General features: G+C 33.9%; 1 protein-coding gene across 1 annotated transcript; it reads right to left on the reverse strand.

The window, feature by feature from the left end:
- Positions 1-3,818: 3,818 nt before the first annotated feature.
- LOC149805256 (homeobox protein Nkx-2.1-like) lies at positions 3,819-18,330 on the reverse strand. The gene is made up of 2 exons (XM_089936111.1): positions 17,563-18,330; positions 3,819-6,245 (listed from the first exon to the last, which is right to left on the reverse strand). The coding sequence occupies exons 1-2, from the start codon at positions 17,930-17,932 to the stop codon at positions 5,467-5,469; spliced, it is 1,149 nt and encodes a 382-aa protein (XP_089792237.1). The 5' UTR covers positions 17,933-18,330; the 3' UTR covers positions 3,819-5,466.
- Positions 18,331-18,742: the final 412 nt, after the last annotated feature.

The raw sequence follows: 18,742 nt of genomic DNA on the forward strand, positions 1-18,742 counted from the left end.
TATCTCCTGCATTTCGAAGTATCTTGGGTTCATTTGTCTTTAAATCCAGCACAAAAAAGACGTGTTAGACTATGGATTTTCTTGAAGTTACCCAGCGTATGTCTGAATTGTATTATTTTGTGATGCAAATGACTAACAAATTATAACTTATTAAAATGCAACAAAATAGAAAGATACAGGACAATTTACATTGCTTACTTATTTAGAAAGGAGGAGGAAATTGGTGGACCTGCGATTTCTTTTTTCTTTTACCTCAATATAATTATTTTTTTTTTATCTAATACAATGGATGTGGTTCTTCCTTCTGAAAAGAAGAGCAAGAAAATATTGTCACACTATTTTATTAGGTGGATGGCATGTTTTCGTTTTTATTTTTTTAAACCCCAGGCCCCTACCAGCTCCAAAAATTAGTGCATAATTTTGACCAGTGCCGCAGGAGATTCCATTCAGAGCAAACTTTTATTTTGTAAGGGTATGGACTCTTTACAGCGACAATTCGGCAATAGAAGCCAACGAAAATATTTAAAACACACCAGACACTTAAAAAGTTAAGTATACTCGTTGTATTTATGTTTGTTTAAAAAAAAAAAACAACGTGAGATGAACATTCAGTACGGAAGTGTTATAAGGAGAGATTGTATCAGATCGTCCTTGTTTTTATTAATAAAGGTACAAAAATAATAAAATAAAAGACATCATCTAACGTCATGTTCTTTCAAAATGACCTTGGTTTTGAGGTAGCCAAGATTAAGGAGATCCGGAAGTAGCATATCATCCAGGGTGTGTGATAAAAAAAAAATTAAAAATTTATCAGCGGCCCAGAGGAAAACTGGTCCGAACAGTACATCGCTCTGCTTACCCCAAAAGATAACGGGTTGCAAACGCTTGTATCTAAACCCACATGAAGATCACAAATCATTACGAAAATAAATATTACACACACTCGTACAAACGCGTTCAATAGACTATCTCAGATTAAACGAATTATAAATGGAGTAATCCAGGTCGATATGTTAAAGTGAACCTGCAATAGGGTTCTCCGGGTGCGTACCTGACAAACTAGACTAAATAGCCTTTTGGGTTTTCTTTAGTTCCTTTTTCTTGTACGTACTTTCATTTTAGTACCAGTTGCAAAATAACCATACGTCGTAGTATATATTATTTCATATGCTTGGGTTTATGTTTTGTATACGTGTAAATGCGTGTATCTAATTCTTTGACGTTTTTCATTTAAATGCGAGCTAAATGATACAATATTTTCAAAATGTTTTCTTTTTAAATCAATCTAGTAGGCATATCTTGAAATTTAACTCACGACTTCCTTAAAAAGTGATATTCAACACACAAATACCTTCTCAATTATTTCCTCTACAAGCAGTGAAGCCTTGTTATACGGATATAACTCAGGAGAGAGGTAGTAGATAGTAGATAGATAGGGGAATCAAAAGTTATGTCGGGTTGAGCAGTGATATATAATATATTCATTACAAAGAAGCAATGATGGATCAATTGCCAGAGCCTAGATAACAACGCTTTCTCATTAGCATGTCACATAATGCTGACGCCTATCCCATGATAAGTTTTTACTAGCGTATGCTGACAATATTATGAAAAGTAGTTTTAAAATATTGTAGTTCCAATAATATGCATTTGAATATGATTTTTTGCGGCATTACATTCTTTTAATCCTCGAAGTTCAATGAATTTCCAGAGTGCCTTTAAATTACGTGATGCCTTACGCCTTTGTATTGGTAGATGTTATGGTTGGCTTGTCATACAGCAATAGGTTTTCCTTGCAGTCGAAAAGGATGGAGGTTTAAAATACAGTTTGTATACGTTGCACACAAAACATTCATTTTAAAAGCCTTTAATTCGGAAGCGTGGATGTTGGAGGGAAGAATTATATTCTCAGTCTGATACAAATCAGATCTCCGCTGTTCTACCAGAAGATCTGACGACGATCGCTTAAGGGTCATGTTCTGGCGACCTTTGAATTGGCCAATGGGAATGCAGCTTTTAAAAATCTGAAAGTGAATCAGTCGGTACACATTCATGCCCTTCATCCACAGTGATCCGTCTCCAAACGCGAATATATTAGACTTCATATGATTGGTTGATAAAGTGGCGATTATGGAAATGTCATAGGTTACCAGAACATAAGCCCTAAGAGGTCGTTGACAGATCTTCATGCATAACATTTTAATCAGATTGATTATATTCTGCAACCCATAATACGGCAAAATCAAGTTATCTTCTCGTTTCGCTTTACTTTTACAGCAAAACAAAACCAAATGCCACCCAGATTGTAAAGGAAATTTATGGTATTATTTCTAAGTCATACGATGTTTACGTTTACAAAACTCAAAACTTTGAACTCTCAGGAAGACAAACCTAATATTAACGAATAGAAGTCAGCTCAGATTTTAGAGAATCATTCAATTACATTTTTTTCATTAGCACGATGCAAGCAATTAAAACTGGAGACGATCTCTTACAATCCTTTAATTGTTATGATTAGAAATTAATCCAAGAATAATTTCTTTGTTTTCCGTAAATGTGACAAATTAATTTATATCTCACTAACTTTAAATTCTTACATTTGATTAATGTGTTTCTGTTTTTTGTTTTCTTCTTTCTTTTATCTGTTTATATTAAATATTTACTCAGATCATCGCGATGGTATCCGGCAGAAAGATTACAAGTGACGCACAGAAGTAAATTTCATCAGAATTAATTTTCTTCAGTATTTGAAAATCGTAGAATTGGTTTATTATTATTTTATGTGTGGCTGTAAAAACTTGATATTAACACAGATTGGTCTTCATATTAAATATTATATTGGGATATTATCTTTGAAACATTATGTGCAATACAATAATAAAAAAAATAGAAAAAGTTTTAATTGGATTTTTTTTCAGCATTAGGTGCATCTAACATCTTTGTAGAAGCTTTTTTACTTTCTTATCATTTATGCTTACCCAATCATCTTTGTACAATTTTGGTTTCATTAGTTTCCTTTTGAACCAGAAATGAAGGCTATTACAGGCGCAAAATGACCTGAATAAAATTCTTCTTGCAGAAATGCGCATGTCCATTTTTTTCCAGAAAGGGAATTGAAAACATGAGAATCACTTTCTGCGAGGGCAGTGTTAACAGCGGCTTCGCAACAAGATCTCGTTTTTATCTAACTTGGCATAGCTTTTCCGTTGCTTCTAGCTTTTTTGTGCTTCTTGGGATTTATTAACAAAGACGGGACCTCGCAAGATTCGCTACTTAAAAAGAGTGCGATTTGGTTTACTCTGCGAAGATGTCTTAATATATTTTTGCCCTGTACTATCCTTTATCTTTCGAACTTGAGTGAAATTACTGCATTTATCGTGATTACTATTAAGTTTATATTGGCTTTTTATCTTTTTAATTGATTAGTGAGACAGAACAATGAAAAGAAAGTTCTAAGCATAAAAAGCAAGCCCATAGTAAAAGAAAGCAAACTAATTACATGAATGTATATATGTCGTTAGAGTTTTGCATACACTGATAGCTACGAAGGTTAGTTAAGTCATTAAATTTATGTTTCCGTCTCTATTCCGGGGTTTTCTTCTCAGAAAGGTCTCCAGAATACGGCACCAGAACTAGAACAGGATACAAAACTGGCAACAGAAAACAAAATAGATAGAAGGTAGTAGAAAGTCAGACGGCCTATGAGAGATTAAAACGGGACGACAATGAAAATCGAGCCGTTAATCATGAAATATCTGATCGCATTTGGAAAAATAACTTTTTCTAAATGATGCAAAGTGCAACAAAAAAAAGACCAATTTGTATATCTTACAGCTCTCTACACAACATTTAATTTCAATTAAATTGACATATAATGTTTGTAACTAGACATGAAAAATGGTTCACAATGCACCGAGAATTTATAAATACATCAACTATTCTGCTACTATGTACATGTCGGCATGCATACATTTAAAAAAAAATTACAATAAATTGTACTTTCTTCGTTCATGAACATATTTGACCATACAAACCACTTCTGTTTCTCTCTCTCTCTCTCTCTCTCTCTCTCTCTCTCTTTCTCTCTCTCTCTCTCTCTCTCTCTCTCTCTCTCTCTCTCGCTGGTGGCACGTATGCACGATCTAATTTTCTCGACCATCTTGAACGTAATAATATATATATATATATATATATATATATATATATATATATATATATATATATATATATATATATATATATATTATATGCAAAAGCATTCCAAATAAACAGAAAGCTGTGGCTGTACGCTTAGTGCATAATTAGAATAAAACAAAAATTTCACCAAAGAGGGTTATCCTTTGCAAAGGTAAATTTGTCTTCAGATGTATATTCATATCTTAATGATTAATGATGTTCGATCAAATCCATAATATTACGTTTAAATTAAAATACTGATACACAACAAACAGATCACGGGTGAACGGAACAATAATTTACATAACCCAGACAGTAAAAACGTTTTATTCTTCTTATCTGTCTCAATCCCTTTCGCCGATATTATGTGCCGTTAAAGATTTCTCAATTTTAGGCTAGATCTTTTTAATGTTGGGAAATAAAGACCAGTAAGAAAACAAAATCGATCTTTGAATAACTATAGATCATGAATGAGAGGCAAGCATGATGGAATTTAAGCTTTAAATGTTTGTTTGTTAAAAGCAAATTTGAAATTTCTTGCAAGTCCATGTAAGCGTATTGGGTAAACGTTTTGCTTCGCATTCTGTAGCACGCCATATACTTTCACGTGGAAATATAACAGTATAGTGTCTGTATAGGAATATATTTTGGGGGAACCTTGTATAGCACTCATGAAGTAGCTGCCCATTTACTTATAGAGAAATTCAGCTTGAAGGTAAAATTATACACCTGCATTTACCTGTGAAAGAAAGCATATCGGTCTGAGCGATGGAGGGAAATCTAGAACCACAGATATGTATGTATGTATGTGTGTATATATATATATATATATATATATATATATATATATATATATATATATATATATATATATATATATATATATATATATAATCACAGTATAATGCAACATGTTATTCAAAGATGAAAATGCTGAAGTATGCATAAATGCTGATCAAGTGTTTTTAAATCTAGACTATTCTCCATGAATATTCGGGGCAGCTTTCGTACCAACATTCTGGAGGTCCATTTTATGCACATCCTCTCAAAAGTCTAACATCATAAATTTTAATGATGTGAAATGCAAATAAAACTTCCAGGACCACTCCTGCGTCACATGAATTTTTAACTGCGATCTGAGTTTATGGCAACTATAATATTCCTCACTTCAGGCTACGGTTAACCCTTTATTGTTCGCCGTTTAAGTTTGTGTCAACAATACCGTTTAATCCGGGGGTAATTGTCAGCAGTGGGTGATGTCCTGTCAAACACAGAATGCAAACTGAGATATCACCATGTCCTGCCATTAAGCAAATAGGACGTGCTACTATTAACAGGGGCGGGTGGGTAGTTAAGGCTGTGATGAAGTCCGTTATGTGAGGATAAAGAACTCTGGGATACCGATACACCGTGTGTAGAGGACATGGATCCAGTGTGAAGGGATCCAGAATGAGAGCCAGACAGTTTAGCACTCGAATTAACTCCCCCTGAATTCATGCTAGCAGAATTACCACCAACACTTGAACTACCACGCTGCTGCAAAGATGTCCCAGTGTGATGTGTCCCTTGAGAATCATTGTTTCCAGAACTGGTACACGGCTTACCATCCTTCACGAGGACTGGAACAGCAACTTTCCGTGGAGAACTCTGCTGACTTGACTGGCTCTGAGACAGTTCTGTTGATGATTGACTTGATGGGGAGTTTTGAGAATCATTCTGAGCCGCCTTGGCGTTCGGCTGTTCCATTTTTTCTTTGTCCTTTTGCGATCTCTTATGCTTATAACGATGATTCTGAAACCAGATTTTTACCTGGGTAGGTGTAAGATTAATCATGCTTGCTAAATGTTCCCTTTCTGGAGCTGAAAGATATTTCTGCTGTTTAAATCTTCTTTCAAGTTCGTAAACTTGCGCCTGAGAAAACAGCACTCTTCGCTTCCTTCGCTGCGTCAACGGAAACTGCATCCCAGCTTTGTGCTGGTCCAAGCTTCCCAAACCCATGTTCACGTGATTCATACCAGATGACATTGGAGACATTGCACATGAGCTCGGGCCTCCCATTAAGCGGGAAACTGAAAGAAAACGAAAATGAAATTCAAAGTATCTCAATTTAAAACTTTATAGTTCTAGAAATTTGTTTCGTAACTGGATTTGTAATTAAAATATTTTAAGAACGCTTGCGCTAGCGTGTTGAGATTTTAGAGTGCAGGAGTCCTGAGTATCCATAAGAAAGAAAACAAACAAAACAACAAACGGACACAAATAATCAGTTTGTTCAATAGTTCACATCGTCAAATTGATGACAACTTTCTGGTACAAAAGCACCTTAATACGTAATAGCAAAAACAAAAACGATGCGTTTGAGTAAATAGCTACGTTAGTATGACTGGAATAAATAATACCCTCAGAAAGAAATATTGTATTTTTAAATTCCATGAAGTTAGTCACTGTATGATATGAGATACATTTACCGAATTATCGGTTTAGCATGAATTATAGTTTCATCTCCAATTAAAATCTACCGGTGTATGATTTTATATATTATATTTTTATACAGGAAATATTTCTTCAACTTGCATAAAATAAATGCAGGAGCAATGATGTTTTCCTTTATTCTGAACAACTTAAAGTCATATAGTTTGCAATAATTTGCATTCGTTTTGACTGTTGTTTTCATAACCTTTGTAAACACATTGTAAACATATCAGATATAAATAATACAAAGCTTATTTTAAGCGCTTTTCATTTATTATTGTGGAACATTGCAGCGAATCTATATTCAAGCTGTCGAATGATTGGAAATAAATAAATAAATAAGTGGGGTTAAACAGGAGAGAGAGAGAGAGAGAGAGAGAGAGAGAGAGAGAGAGAGAGAGCGAGTCTGCAATATGTAACCTTATAACAAAGTATAAGTGTATGTTACGCTGATAAAAAATGACCATTCCAGACATATTTGCGCCTAATCGAAATAACTACATAAGCGTTCATATGTGGAGATTAATGTACGTTTACCATTCAGATTAAATAGTTTTTCGATGCATTTTTCGTTTTAGCTCTTTGTCATTACAAATGAATTAATGCTTCGGCACGATTCAAATACAAACAATCATGCTAGTAAAAGAAAATAGAGTCCACTTTTTGTATTCGGGAATACATTTTGTTAGTAGAGCGTATTGAAAGAAAGAAAGAAAGAAAGAAAGAAAGAAAGAAAGAAAGAAAGAAAGAAAGAAGTATAGAAAAACCCCATTTTCATCAGATAGCCCATCAACCTTAAACATCGCTAAAAAATTTAGAGAACTACGTATTATATAAAACACCATTTAATTTGCAGGATTTTCTGGGCTTTAATCTTAAATAACGCTCAAACTACTGTGGTTACTGATTGTACAAGAGACTATGGATAAGTGGACATGGGTTCGGTCGATAATGGAAATGCAGTTTTATCCCTATAAGCTAAAGACGTGGGGGGAAAATATGAGAGAATCTACGAAATCTACGAAATTTACGAATGACGTAAGACTATGAGTTCTTTGGTAAGTGGACTTTTCATTATCTCTGGATATCAATCAAACCTGACGTACGAGTGGGAATAACAGAAAAAAGACTGAAAAAAAGAAAACGTGGAATTCAAAAGTTAAAGCAGCCAAACTAAGGTTAAACTTCGATAGCATGGACTAAATCTATGTGCAGATTTATATAATGAAGTTCGCTTTTAATGTGTTGTCGAAGTGACGAAGCAACCACACAAACAACACCAAAAATGTGGAGAATAGGAGGCCAAGCCCAGTGTGGGGACCAAACTTTATTGGAATGGAACCCCATAATTAAGTTTGAGGGGTGGAGGTGTGAGAGCCAGAATTTCTCGCTACGCTCCTGTGCTATGGTGTTTTAATTTGAAAGATCTACCATGTGTATATGACCATGTCACTTATATATTTGAGATCCATGGGTTCATACATTTAATGCAAAATATTTAGTTGGTTCTCATTGTGGGTATAAAATCTTGATTTCTGCATTATCAAAGGCTAAAAGAATTTGCACGTTTTCAACATTGTCATTCAGATGTTTTGTCTATATTCTAGAAATTACATGAACTATCAGGACAAACGGAGAGACCAATGAACGAATGTGGATTTTTTTTAGTGGCTAATGCCATAGATGACGATTTCCAATCGGTTAACGTCAGGGATGATCATTTCCAATTGGTTAATTCCAGAGATGATTTCCTGAGTCATGCCGGAGATGATTATTTCCGATTGGTTAATGCCAGGGATGACATTGATGATAATACTACGGTTATCATTTTATCACAACTAACAGGTCTAACTTTTATCACTTGACACCTTCCCCATTTCACCGCTAAACATGTTCCGGCCTACATCCGTAAAGCTTAATGGTTGACCACAACATGTTTGCCATTCCCACCGCCCAAATATAATTCTGCGAGCGTTCCTGCTTAGGTGTGCAACTACATCAATTAAGTATCTTACCTTCATTTTTCTGATTAAATCCAGTGCATTGGTTAGAAGTTCATCCGTATAATGACTATCTTTCTTAAGTTAAACTCTAATTTAGACACAACACATAAAACAATCAGCTTATATTATGTTGCATTTTCTGGAAATAGTTGTAATTAAATGAAAATGACTGGAATTTTTGTCACAAGTGACTTGTACAACTAACCGAATCACATATGTTTGTTTCGTTGTCCTATGCATTTTTTAAAATTAAAAATAGTTTGCCAAAATCTAACTCATGTTATTTTGTAGGTAAGACGCCAATTTAAAGATCGAAAATTATACTTCAAGTCTTTCAATAAATTAATATGAAGAATGTACCAATGTATAAAGTCTCCCGACCCGAACTTGAAATATATCAAGTCCGGAAGTTCCCTAGCCATTTCTAGAAATACAAAACTTTATATATATCATACACACTTTGGAATTAAAATGAGTGTCATAAATTCATTTGTGTGTGATATATAATTGTCAAAAGATATTTAAACTTGACAAGCGTGAGTCTGAGAATTAGACGCCGTAAGAGCCAAATATTTAGCAGATTCCCCACAGGTGACCAGACCAGAATCAAAAATATTTTTCTTATCATGAACGGACAAATGAAACTCTGCTCCGTAGAAATAGTAAAGAAATGTCTGAGTTTATTGTCCCTGTCAAGCCAAATAAAGCATCGCTCCAGAATATACTTTCTGGGTACAATCACAATGCAAGAACCAAACAACCCTCATTTGTCCCGTTCACAACTTGCCCAGGAATGGAGAAAATGCTTTAAAAGCTCTTTACACTGCTACAATAAAATGTTGCTTGCTTCCAATGAAGCCTCAGATAAATTCAAATTAATGTGTTACGTTTGAACATTTACACCAAAAAAAAATATTACATAAAAACGTGCTGTTTCCCACTTCTATACATGAACCAAAACTTTGCATTTCATTCTTCACATGTGTACAAAAAGTAAGGAATTATTTACTGTTTTCATTTACGGACATGCAATAATTAGCTATGAATACATCAAGGACGCCTAATTCTAAATCTTCGTTTATATATCTATCTATCTATCTATCTATATATATATATATATATATATATATATATATATATATATATATATATATATATATATATATATATATATATATATATATATATATATATATATATATATATATATATATATACACCCCTTGTGAGTCAGGGCGAATCACACCTATTTGCTTTGTCACCTTATGCATAAGCCAAGAGGCTGAACTATATCAACATAATAATAGATTTCATTTTCTGTTTGTTTTTTTTAATGCTGCTTCTATCGAATGCAAGTAATATCCTTCACCATTAGCAAACCTCCAAAAACAAAAATAAAGAAAATACGTAAAGAAACAGCACATCAAATAGTGTAGTGATAACTAAAAATGAATTTGTTTTACATTTGGACCTTATACAAATGACCTATGAATTTACGGTTTTACCAATAACATTCCGAATAACTTTAATTTAAGAAGTCGTGCAACCCACATGAAATTCTTCAATATGAAAATTATCAGAGCTTCCAGATGCTGTATTAAATCAACAGAATCAATATTCATTGATTCACTGCCTGACGGGAGTCTAACGACAGATCAACACATGACTGGTTGTATCGTGGCGAGCAACGGGAATCAATTGTCTTGCTCAAAGACACACCACATCAAGATAGAAAAATAAACTTTTGAAACCTGGTTGGATATGTTTCAGATAGATAGATAGATAGATAGATAGATAGATAGATAGATAGATAGATAGATAGATAGATAGATAGATAGATAGATAGATGGATGGATGGATGGATGGATGGATGGATGGATGATGGATGGATGGACGGACGGACAGACGCATACATACGTACATACATACATACATACATACATACATACATACATACATGCATGCATGCATGCATGCATGCATGCATGCATACATACATACATACATACATACATACATACATACATACATACATACATACATACATACATACATACATACATACATACATATATGCATTCATAGGTAGGGAGAGAGAGAGAGAGAGAGAGAGAGAGAGAGAGAGAGAAGGGTGGGTAGGTTCGCCGCAGCTAGGTCAGCTGATATTCGGCAACTAAAAACTTGATTGTTACAGAGGAAAGAAAAGCACTTCTTGCATAAACGCGACCATTCCTGTTCCGTAACAGGTTGTTCTCCTCTTTTAAACCACACTTCTGCAATATTGAACATTTAGTTGATGTGACCCATAACGATAATATAAGATCGAAGAACTGTTAATAAACTTATTATCTGCTGTTGATTTACACCTTGCTTTTCGATTCCACGCCTGAAGTAAATCGATAAGAAAATAAAAGTGATTGATTTATATTTCATAAGTCTACCGTAAATAACAATGACATACCGTCGTGCGACCTGTAAATGATCTAAGATTGTATACACTTAAGGAAGATCATTATAACTCCGATAAGAATGCGGGCATTTTTTTTTTTACAGATACGTTCAATAATTTCTTTTGCTTTAATAAACTTTGATGAGAAACTGTGTAAAGTACATTATTTTCTACGTTAAAACCTGACTCATCATCTTAAAACGGTATGTAATCAACATTAACTGTCTAAAGTACATCATTTTCTACGTTAAAACCTGACTCATCACCTTAAAACGGTAAGTAATCAACATTAACTGTGTAAAGTACATCATTTTCTACGTTAAAACCTGACTCATCATCCTAACACGGCAAGTAATCAACATTAACTGTGTAAAGTACATCATTTTCTATGTTAAAACCTGACTCATCATCCTAACACGGTAAGTAATGAACATTAACTGTGTAAAGTACATCATTTTCTACGTTAAAACCTGACTCATCATCTTAACACAGTAAGTAATCAACATTAACTGTGTAAAGTACATCATTTTCTACGTTAAAACCTGACTCATCATCTTAACACGGTAAGTAATCAACATTAACTGAAACTTCTTAATGAAAGCACAAAACTTAATTTTAAAATGAATCTAATATTTGTTATATATAAAAAGTTAAATTTACGAAACGTGTCATAAAACTGATTTGCAATACTGGAAATCAAATTATGCTGGTTAATACTGGCAGAAATTTCTAACATGTACCTTGATTGGCTAATTTTATTTTATAAAACATGCACACACACACACAAATACACACACCACCACCACCATTAAATAAACAACATAGCTATTGATAAAAATGCACGCTGGGCAGCGTGAATTTTCGCTATCAACATAAATGAAACGTTATTTGTATACTATTACACAATATGATAAAGTCACAGTATACGTATGTGGGTTAAGATATATATTTGTATGTGCTAATGCCTGAATGAAATGAACAAAAAGCTATACTTCAATCAAATATAAAAAGTAGGGGTTTGGGGGTTTTTTAATACAGTTTTTCAGATTGACAACTCATTTTTTTAGTTATAGAGTTTGCTTGTTAGTCCTTCAGTCGTCAGATAATCTCACACTTTATTAGCCTAATCTGTTTAGTCGTTAAATGAGTCAGTCAGTCAGTTAGCAAGATATCTGAAAGTTTAAATGACATCTGTCAATGTATCAACCTGTCTACCGGCAAACTCACGTACATACATAAATACGTGTATATGAATGTAAAGGGCTTAACAACACGTACGTACGTACCGGTACGTGCGTGCGTCCGTGCGTGCGTGCGTACGTACGTACATACATACATACCAACCTATCCATCTATCGGTCTATTTGTCAGTATGTCTGTCTGTATGTCTATCTAGCTATCTATCTATTTATCTATCTATCTATCTTTCCTTCTTTTGAGGCCATTTATTTGCGAGTAATCTGAATGATGTCTGTGAAACAGAAACAGAAGGAAAGAGTCATGACAAACTTTATGCCACAGTTTCAAATATTACGCATCTAAAATACGGAAATAGGAGAAAACTGGAAAGAAATACTTAAGAAACTGGTATGATTTCTACCCTGATTCATTCGCACACTATCTTATTGTCTGGATTTCTTTATACTATTTATTTTTAGTAAATATTTGTTTATATTCTATCTTCTAGTCTGTGAACAATAAACATTATTCTGTGTTATGTGTTTATGCCTATTAGATTGAATATACAAAGTTTTAATTAATATTTTACCAATAATTTGCACACCAAAAACAAAAAACAGATAGGATAAAGTGTATGAAAACTTACGGACAAAACAGAAGATATGAGATAAGATGTCATATTTATTATCAAATCCTTTATGTCTGAATTTTACCGTTCTCGTGAAAGTATGCAATGGAGTGCACAGGCCATATCTAATATTGGGGCGATAAGTGTTTCAACCATTGTGTTAATCAGTCCAGAATTGATAAAAACCAATTCATGAACGTTGCTTCCTAATGTGTCAATACAAACATATGCTTAAATCTCAGCCTTCTGCGGTAACATTTAAAGTTTTAACGAGAAGGAAAGTCGGATGATAATTTCCAATTTTTCTTGTTATCGCTGTTGCTACAGATTATTAATATTAATATTATTATTATTATTAATATTATTATTATTATTATTATTATTATTATTATTATTATTATTATTATTATTAGTTGTAGTAGTAGTAGTAGTATTGTTGTTGTTGTTGTTAGTTAACTGGTTAGTTAGTTATTTGTTAGTTAGTTAATTAGTTAGTTTGTTGGCTAGTTAGCTAGTTTGTTAGTTAGCTAGTTTGCTAGTTAGCTAGTTAGTTAGTTAGTTAATTAGTTAGTTAGTATATTAGGTTTTTCTTTTGATATTATTGTTCTCATCGTCGGTGTTAATTTTGTCTATACTGACATTGCTGCATCATTTATATCCTTATTCGCTTCCTTTAACTTTAACTGTAAACGTCAAGGATCAGTAAATTGCAGTTTTCTTTTCCGTTTTTAAAACATTTATAATCTAGAACGACCTGATATATCTAATGGGGGTTTTCGCAACGAATGCACATTTTGTCTCAAAACGATCGGATAAACCAATCAATAAATGGAAAAACAAATAAATAAATTAGACGTACCAATGGTTAAACAATGGAAACGATAGTATTATCAGAAAAAAAAATAAATGTTAATAATAATAATAATAATAATAATAATAATAATAATAATAATTATTATTATTATTATTATTATTATTATTATTATTACTATTATTATTATTACTATTGTTATTACTATTATTATTATTATTGATATTATTATTATTATTATAACAGGAACAGCAACAACAAATTCATTAGACCAGAAGAAATAACAGTAGTTGTAAAAGTAGTAGCGTGGTATGATAACAAATCAATCAAGTCATTTGTCATTTGGGATTGCAAGAAACGCGTTATTGAGTGCAAATTATTATTATTATTATTATTATTATTATTATTATTATTATTATTATTATTATTATAAATAGTAGTAGTAGTATTTATTATTAATATTATTATTATTATTATTATTATTATTATTATTATTATTATTATTAATTTTCTTTCAAGAAATGTTTCAGCTTGACGTTGCGTGTTTCAGTTATAATTGTTTAGTGCTTTTCTGTTGTACTTTTTGTCATGAGTAAGTATGAACTTTTACTTCGGTTACTGACGGAAATCTCCATTACCTGTTTCACATACTTAAATGTTCTCTATTGAGTTATAATCAGATTTTGTCAGATAAATATCAACTTTCGATTATTGCTTTTTTTATTTATCCACCTCTGAAGTCGCTATTAAAGTAAACGTAACTCATTGTCTAAATTCATAGGAAAAACAGAATTATGGTTTTAAATCAATTCACGTACAGATCTAAAATTACAATCTTTGAATGAGAACGGAATGCAAAAAACCATGGCTAGAAATATGATTTTTCATAAAGTTTACCAGTACAGAAATCACTGGAGGGCATGAAGTGTAATTAGAAAATACCACAGCACGGCCAGTGTTACTTTTGTGCTTCTAACGAAGATAAATTAAAAGATGTTCCGCGTCGCACCGGTAGAGACGGGTTTCAACCTTTATTGAACTTGCACCAAAGAATACTTAGTTTTAATCGGGGTGATAGATTGTACGATGTATTTTTTAAAATAGAAATTTACCGTTGGCGTATAAAATGTTAAATGAAATGGAGTAGGAAAGTACAAAGTGTTGCAGATCTTCGTTTGATCTAAAGGACATATTGTAAATTGATCAAAGCAGACGACATTTCAACAATAGTGCGATGAATTGGAGATATCGTGTTCCCGTTACATTCAAGGATTATTAATATCACTTCATATTGAAAATACAAGGTGATAAGAATCAAGGTTAATAGCTGGAGACGTTAAACGTAAGATTAGCACATTATATTAGCAGATATTGTAGGCATACCGTGTTACAGTGCCAGGTAGAGAATTTTATACAATTTCAGGGCTTCATTTTTCTAAATGACAACTCAAAAGATACGGGAAAAAAATCTATACAAAATCTGATATTTTCACTGATATTTTTATATCTTGAATTACACAGATGACCTTTAAAGGTAAATCAATGTTCATAGAGGAGAAAGTCATCTATTGTACCCTACCTCACCATCGCGACTTTAAGGTATAAAAAGTCAGACATCTGTAAGTAAAGAGTGCAAAAATCAAATATCTTGATTTCAGTGCAAAGTTGTATATCAGATGAAACACATGACCTGAGTTTTCTCGCATAATCCGTTTCAATTGTCAAGTGTACATGTTACAATAATTTTGATAAATGTTGTTCTTTATCGAGGGCAACTGCAAGCGGTCTGTCCAGCTTTTAAATACGGTTTGCAGCAAACTATCTTCTTATTCCTGCAATATCAGCCCAAATCTAGCGTATTTATAAAGTGACAAATTTAGTTTTGGCGGGCGGCTAGCTAGATTTAGTTTAAACCAAGCAGGAAAACACCACTTGAAACCTCTCTTCCATCAAATCACACGAGTTCGTTATCAACGCCCCGATGATAACGCTCAAACTCATTCCATGTCTCATCCAAGGCATAGTGACCAGGCAAGATCTGGGAAAATCGTCAAATTAAATTTGTTAATGGGTATAGGCTGTTAAAAAATCGCATAGGGAGGGGTTTTTTAAAGTACCGTTCAGGTTAAGAACTTCGAAACTTATTTTGTACTGTCCAAGGTATACAAGAATATAATGACAAACTGCTGGCTTAGCGATTCAGTCTGCATAAGCATAAACAGTATGCATCGTGACGGACTCTACTATTGTCCTGCAGTAATGATGTTTACAACGCAAATCATTATGTGGTGCACCAATTCCCAGACATTATGCAAAAGTGTCATATGTATTGTGCTGCCGTCGCAGATCCTAAGGAAACAGAATTCCACCTTTGAAAACAAAAAAGTTAAAAAGAGTAAAATTGAATATGAAAATCTCCTCAGCTTGTTATAGTCTTTAAAGATACGGGGTGCACTTCAAAAGAATTCCAGGATCTCTCAAGAGTGATCTTGGCATAGTTTTAGTCTCCTTCTTAATCAACGAGAAGGATATCGAGGATAGGTAACTGGAGTACTGGACAAGATCCTCGTGGTAAATGAAGAGATGTATAAACATTACACAAGTGACAGACCATATCACCACAAGGGTCTCAATTCCCCTAAAGTGACAGACCATATCACCACAAGGGTCTCAATTCCCCTAAAGTGACAGACCATATCACCACAAGGATCTCAATTCCCCTGAAGTGGTTCGATATTCCTTAATCGGCCGGTATTTCATACTGCACAAATGTATTATGTAAATATATGTAAATAATTTTAAGCTTTAAGATGATCATGACTTATGGTGAAAATATACATGCGATCGAGAGAGAGTGTGTGTGTGTGATTTAGATTTTTAACGTAGCTTTAACAATTTGAGTCATATCGTCACGATGTCTGCATTGTAACAGTTTATAGTGATGTCAAGCACTAGAGCATCATGCCGCAGACATGTGGTATCATGCCCCCCCCCCCCCGTCACATTATCCTGCCATCACGTCGGCCAGTCCTAACACTAACCTCTCAACGTTAAGGCAGCTGTACTACATAGGCCACCGGAGCAGTGAGATCTTATGTAATGTTTTATTACGTTTGAATTTAAGCAAGCGTCCGTTTTAATAATCGGTTTTGATTACCTAAAGCAGATCGATATATCACCTAAAGCAGATCGATATATCACTATAGTTAAGTTGCTAAATATCATGTTGTTGTATATTTAATCAAAAACTATGTTTCTCATTTTAAAGGTCAACCAATATTCATTGAAAGAAAAGCAAAGAAGACTGTCTGGAAAAATACATTTGATAACATGTCAAGAAATGCCTATTATCTCCACATTCTGTATATTAAAATGGTTCGTATCTCCTTTCAAAGAAAAATTGCCCCAAATGAACTGAGATCAGATAAAACGTAAATTCCACAAATAAAGGGAAGGTCAGCATTTGTAATACCCAAGGTTTAAATCCTCCTCGTTTTATGCAATAAAATACTTTTTCCCCGCATGATACAAGAACAGATTTTCCCACGTTCCATTCACTATCTACTGATTAATATATACATGATAGCTGATTTCTAACGGATGTTTAGTTATGCTTTCCATGACTGGAATTTGACAATAATCCGAAAAAGTACGTGCTATAAAACATTATTTATTTTGAATAGTGTCTAGCATGTTATAGTGATGAATGCATATATAAATTAAACAATAAATAAATAAACCAGGAAAGTTACAGAAAAAAAATGTACGAAAAGTATAGAAAAATGTTTTCAGAAAGATGAATAAAATGACATTTTTTAAATGTATAAAGATGGATGAAACTTACTTGCAATTCTCGGGTCCTGTGTGCCGGCGGCAGCGTTGTACCAGTTTGTGCTGCTATGGCGCATGGCCTCCCCATAGTAATCCGTGCCATTGCAGTACTGTGTAGGGAAGGAGGGGGTGTGATGTGTCAGCTGGGGAACATAGTTGTGGTAGGGGTTGGTGACAGGAACACTCATGCTCGTCATACCATTCATCGTGGATACTAGTCCTTGATGCTGAAACTGTTGATAATGGTGTTCGTGCTGTCCGTTTCTGTAGACTCCCAAAGGAGGGATGATGGCGTCAATGGTTGTCTTTTTATACGTCTCCTCAATTGGGCTCAGGATATCAGTGACAGAAAACGGCGTGGTATGTTTTGGACTTAGGGACATTACTTCACACTACAATAGAATGGTGTGAACTACAAGCAGTCGCCTTTTCCGCTTTTCATTCCGCGGCGATAACACTACGCAAACTGGAGAGCCAATCTGTCTCTCAGAGAGTCCCTGAAACTTGGAGACTTTTTAACACTGACAAATTACCGGTTGATAAAATGTATTGGACATGCGCATGCAAATTATCAATAAACTCCATATGACGATACGCCCCACCCATGTGCCAGCAGAGAAGTCGCAGAAGTATCCAGTTGATGGCTTTGTAATTGCTTCAGAGAAACCCGAGAGGGATCCAAGAGGACCGGTCTATTACTCCGTGAGATCGGTTTATGGGATAATTGCTGTTACACGTACTCGTACACCTTGATATGTCTTATGTGACTTATCTGGCCTTCACACACCTTTATATCGTATCTTAGACAGTAGCGTATGGCGCAAGTAAAGAAGATTAAGTTTAGCAGGGGAAGGGGGCGGAGCCTAGAAGCGCAAAACATTTCTCAACCACTACAAATCACCGGGTGGACAAAACAAGACGTGTCGGGACATTTTTGTCCAATCAATCACGTATTGCAAAATGATTGTTTAATTAACGTACCCTCTGTTAATAATCAGGGAGGCGAAGATTGTCCCGAGCTGATTAGATCTGAGGTGAACAACTGTTAAATAAACCGAAGACACTGAATTAATTGGATACTGAATGATCTAAAAGTACTATCAAATTAAAAGTAGATCTCAGTAGCTAATAACGATACTTGGTCAATTTGTAAATAGACAAGCGTAGTTTAGCCTAATATATGATAATGGTTA

The sequence above is a fragment of the Sinohyriopsis cumingii genome, chromosome 2 (assembly GCF_028554795.1).
Source record: "Sinohyriopsis cumingii isolate HCF-2022 chromosome 2, ASM2855479v2, whole genome shotgun sequence".
NCBI lineage: Eukaryota > Metazoa > Mollusca > Bivalvia > Unionida > Unionidae > Sinohyriopsis > Sinohyriopsis cumingii.

Bases quoted from the DNA above. Each gene is read 5' to 3' on its own strand.
- LOC149805256 (XM_089936111.1), bottom strand. From the start codon at position 17,932: ATGTCCCTAAGTCCAAAACATACCACGCCGTTTTCTGTCACTGATATC. The intron at 6,246-17,562 runs GTAAGTTTCATC...GTTTTCTTTCAG, and splicing joins ACAGGACCCGAGAATTGCAA to TTTCCCGCTTAATGGGAGGC.